Source organism: Gavialis gangeticus, unplaced genomic scaffold (genome assembly GCF_001723915.1).
Source record: "Gavialis gangeticus isolate Ggan-Ray unplaced genomic scaffold, GavGan_comp1, whole genome shotgun sequence".
NCBI classification, from domain to species: Eukaryota; Metazoa; Chordata; order Crocodylia; family Gavialidae; genus Gavialis; species Gavialis gangeticus.
In genome coordinates this window covers 47,703,017-47,707,281 of record NW_017728994.1, presented here as the reverse complement: position 1 = coordinate 47,707,281, position 4,265 = coordinate 47,703,017, and the positions used below count along the sequence as shown (strand labels likewise).

The 4,265-nt window shown below is 67.6% G+C and overlaps 1 protein-coding gene across 1 annotated transcript; it reads left to right on the top strand.

The window, feature by feature from the left end:
- The first annotated feature begins 424 nt into the window (after nt 1-424).
- On the top strand, nt 425-3,839 carry LOC109287570 (steroid 17-alpha-hydroxylase/17,20 lyase). The gene is made up of 8 exons (XM_019502744.1): nt 425-751; nt 1,054-1,192; nt 1,752-1,981; nt 2,062-2,148; nt 2,393-2,605; nt 2,910-3,079; nt 3,160-3,263; nt 3,451-3,839. The coding sequence occupies exons 1-8, from the start codon at nt 440-442 to the stop codon at nt 3,717-3,719; spliced, it is 1,524 nt and encodes a 507-aa protein (XP_019358289.1). The 5' UTR covers nt 425-439; the 3' UTR covers nt 3,720-3,839.
- The last annotated feature ends 426 nt before the right edge of the window (nt 3,840-4,265 follow it).

The window sequence follows — 4,265 nt, the reverse complement described above, 5'->3', positions numbered from 1 at the left end:
CACCGGACTCCCGCAGCCTCTTGGCCCCCCCGGGGCTGCGGGAAGGGGGCTCCGGTCCCCTGGTTCCTGCAACGGGTCCAACCCCCAGCGTGCAGCAAAAGGCAGGGCTCCCGCGCGCCCGCTAGCTGCCTCCGTGTACAGCGCCAAGCACAGCGGGTCCAGGAGCTCGGCTCTGGGGGAGGGGACGGGGCCATGCGATATAAGGGAAGCCTCTCGCCGGAGGCCGAGCTCCCCCCGCTCCCATCTCAGCCCTGCATCCTGGCAGCGAGGGACGGGGCTGGCCAAGCTCCAGGCCCCGCGGCCGTTATCTTGGCCCGCGGCTGATAACGCAGCTGGGACAAGGCGAGAGGCAGCCCCCAGTCAAGGCGACGGCCCCCCCCGGCCCCTATAAGAGGCCGCTCTCGCCGGGGGCCGGCGCGCTCCTCGCAGCCCCGCAGCCATGGTGAGCCTGGTGCTGGGCGCCCTGCTGCTGGCCCTGGCCCTGCTGGCCCTGCGGCGGCTGGCCCGGGACAAGGTGGATGCGGGTCACCGAGCCCCGCCGTGCCTGCCCTCGCTGCCCGTGCTGGGCAGCCTGCTGCAGGTGGCGGGGCACAGCGAGCTGCACACCTGCTTCACCAGCCTGCAGGCCCGCTACGGCTGCCTCTACGCCCTGCGCCTCGGCTCCGAGTACCTGGTGGTGGTCAACAACCACCTGCACGCCCGCGAGGTGCTGTTCAAGAAGGGGAAGGAGTTCGCCGGCCGGCCCCACTCCGTGAGTCCCCCTCGCCCGGAGGGAAAGGCTGCAGCACGAGGCTGGGGTGGGGCGGGGGGAGATGAGCAGCTTGGCCCGGGCCTCAGTTTCCCCAGCTCCGAGGTGACTAGGGGGTGGGGAACCCCTCAGCGTAGCAGGTGCCTGTTCAACACTAGGGCAGCAGAGCTGGAAGGAAGGGGAGGGTGGTTGTGGGCCACCCCCAGGCGCCGGTTAACGCTGCCTCATCGGGGCAGGCGACGTCCGCAGGGGCTGGGCCCGGGTCCTCTTCTCCGGACCACGGCATCCCGCTCCTCGCTCCACAGGTGACCTCGGACCTGATGTCCCGGGGGGGCAAGGACATCGCCTTCGCCAGCTACAGCCCGCTCTGGCGGCTCCAGCGCAAGCTGGTGCACACGGCACTCTCCATGTTCGGGGAGGGGTCCGAGGCCCTGCAGAAGATCGGTGAGTGTTACCCAGGGGCAGAGCCTGCCTCGGTTTCCCCATCTGCTCCCTGCCTTCTCTCAGCTGCTGACGGTCCTCTGAGTAGTAGGAAGGGGCAGATAGATGCAACCCCCCTCCCCACCTCAGCAGAGCCCCTCCCCGTGGGCTCGGCCAGCATCCGTGCCACCTCCCTGCTGGGGCAAGGTGGGGAAACTGAGGCACGGAGCAGGTCCCAGGCTCATCCAAGAGGGAGGTGCCCAGTTTCTGCCCCCACTCACACTGTTTTTACCCAGCACCGGATTATGTTGTTGCGGGGGGGTCACAGCACGGCGCTGGCGAGTCGAGGCCGTGGACACCTGGGTTCTGGAGGGGAGCATGGGCTAGGGGTTAGAGACCCTCTGCCTCTCCCCTTCCTCCTCCCAGCTCAGCCCCTGCGGCAGCCCCGTCCCCGACTCTGGGGCAGGCCACGCTGATCCACGTGTGGGTGCCCCCTGGCAATTCCCCCTCTTCTCCCGGCACCGGAGGGCTCAGCCCACGCAGGGGAAGCACCAACCTCCCCCCCCCCCATGCCTTCCTCCAGTCTGCCGGGAGGCCGAGGGGCTGTGCGAGGTGCTGGCGGCCACGCAGGGGGCACCGCTGGCCATGGCGCCTGAGCTGACCCGCGCCGTGACCAACGTGGTGTGCTCGCTGTGCTTCAACTCCTCCTACCGCCGCGGCGACCCCGAGTTCGAGACCATGCTGCAGTACAGCCAGGGCATCGTGGATACCGTGGGCAAGGAGAGCCTGGTGGACATCTTCCCCTGGCTGCAGGTGAGACAGGCTGGGGTCTCTGGGGCAGGGGGGATGCTGGCAGGGGTGCAACTGGCACTGCCCTTCTTCTCCCCCCGCAGTACTTCCCCAACAAGGGCCTGGCCTGGCTGCGACAGTGCATCAAGGCCCGTGACGAGCTGCTCCAGAAAAAGTTCACCGAGCACAAGGTAGGGGCTCTGGGCACAGACCGCTGCAAAGGCAGCAAAGCCCTGGCAGGAGCTGGGGAAACTGAGGCACAGAGCAGGGAAGGGCATTTGAGCTGGGGTGGGGTCTCAGAGCTGGGGAAACTGAGGCACAGGGCAGAGCCATCGAACTGGCAGATCCCCACCCCCAGCTTCCGAATCACCCAGCTGCGGGGTTTTGCGGGGGCTGCTGCGGCTGCAGCTCCCCTCATGCCCCCACCACCCCCAGAAAGCCTTCTGCAGCGACTCGGTGAGTGACCTGATGGACGCGCTGCTGCGCGCCAAGTTCAACATGGAGAACAACAACAGCCGCCTGGACCCAGGGCTGGAGCTGAGCGACGACCACCTGCTCATGACCGTGGGCGACATCTTCGGGGCCGGCGTGGAGACCACCACCACCGCGCTCAAGTGGGCTGTCATCTACATGCTGCACTACCCCGAGGTGCGACCGCCTGGCTCCCCAGGCCTCTGCACCCCTCGCCCCGTCCTGTCTGGGCCCTGCCCCTGCCCCAGCCATCGCCTCCCTACCTTGCAGTGCTGCTGGACCCCTCAGCCCAGAGCCGGGTCCTGCTGTGCTCAGAGGTGGCCGTGTAGGTTAATGCTGGGAGGGTCCCCAGTGCCTGGCGTGGAGCTGTGCTGCCCTCCTGGCCCGTGGACTTGTTTTGCTTTGCTGGAGGAGACTCTCCTGAGCAGTTTTGGGACTCTGACACGCAACACCCCTGTTTAACCCCGTCCTTGCTGCGCAGGTGCAGCGAAAGATCCAGGAGGAGCTGGACCAGCAGCTCGGGCTGGAGAGACGGCCCCAGCTCAGCGACAGACAGCGCTTGCCCTACCTGGAGGCCACCATCAGCGAGGTCCTGCGCATCCGGCCCGTGGCCCCGCTGCTCATCCCCCACGTGGCCCTGGTGGACTCCAGGTGAGCGGTGGCCCTGGCTCTGGGCAGGGTGCGGGGGGAGACGGTAGAGGGGGGCACTCACCTCTCCTTCTGTGCGGCAGCATCGGGGACTACATCATCCCCAAGGGCGCCCACGTCATCGTCAACATCTGGGCCATCCACCACGACGAGGATGAGTGGGACAAGCCGGAGGAGTTCAACCCAGGTGAGTGTCGCAGACACGCGGGGAGCAGGGCAGCAGCAGGGGCAGCTCCCGGCTGCGACGAGTCGGGCAGGTCTCGGCGGCATTCAGCGCTGGGAAGGGCTGGATGAGCCCCATCGCAGGCGCCTGCTGAGTGGAGGGGACCTGGCTGGGCTCCGGGCCCTGACTGCGCCATCCCCTCCACCCTCAGGACGCTTCCTGGATGAGAGAGGCCAGCGCATTTACTCGCCCACCCCCAGCTACATGCCCTTCGGCTCTGGCGTCCGCGCCTGCCTGGGTGAGGTGCTGGCCAAGATGGAGCTCTTCCTGCTGCTGTCCTGGATCCTGCAGCGCTTCACGCTGGAGCTCCCCCCGCACCACCCGCTGCCCTCGCTGGCGGGCAAGTTTGGCATCGTGCTGCAGGCCACGGGCTTCGACGTCAAGGCCGTGCCGCGGGAGCCCGGGCGGGCTGGGCCATGATGCAGCCCCGGGGGCAGCCGGGGGACATTGGACAGGGCTGAGCATAGCGGATGCATTTGAGGCTTTGGGGTTGCTTGATGTCGGTGCTGTTTGCCTGCTATAAAGCGACTGATGAAAGGACGAGGTCTCGAGTCGTTCATGGGCGGGGGCACAGAGGTGGGGGCTGTGTGCCTGAGCAGGGCCAGTCTGCAGGGGTGGTGCCAGCCCACTGGCTGCACCCTGGTTTCTTTGTCCCGTGCGTCTCCAGCAAGACGCGGCCCCAGCGCCGGGTCCCCTGAGGACAGGGACGGGCGGCAGCTTCCATGTTGCTGCAGCGGCAGAAAGGAGCAGGGTGAAGCGAGCTGGGAGGGGCCCGACTCACCTGGACATGCTGTGCTCTTGCTGGCCACAACTTACCTGGGCAAAATGTGTACGCCTAGGTAGGCTGACAGGCCCAAGCTGCACCCCGCACTTCTGCAGGTGCCAGAAGCCCCCGTGCCCTTGTGACTCCACATGGGGCAGGGATGAGGCGCGTGGTGGAGGGGCCCGCACTGCAGAGACCCAAAC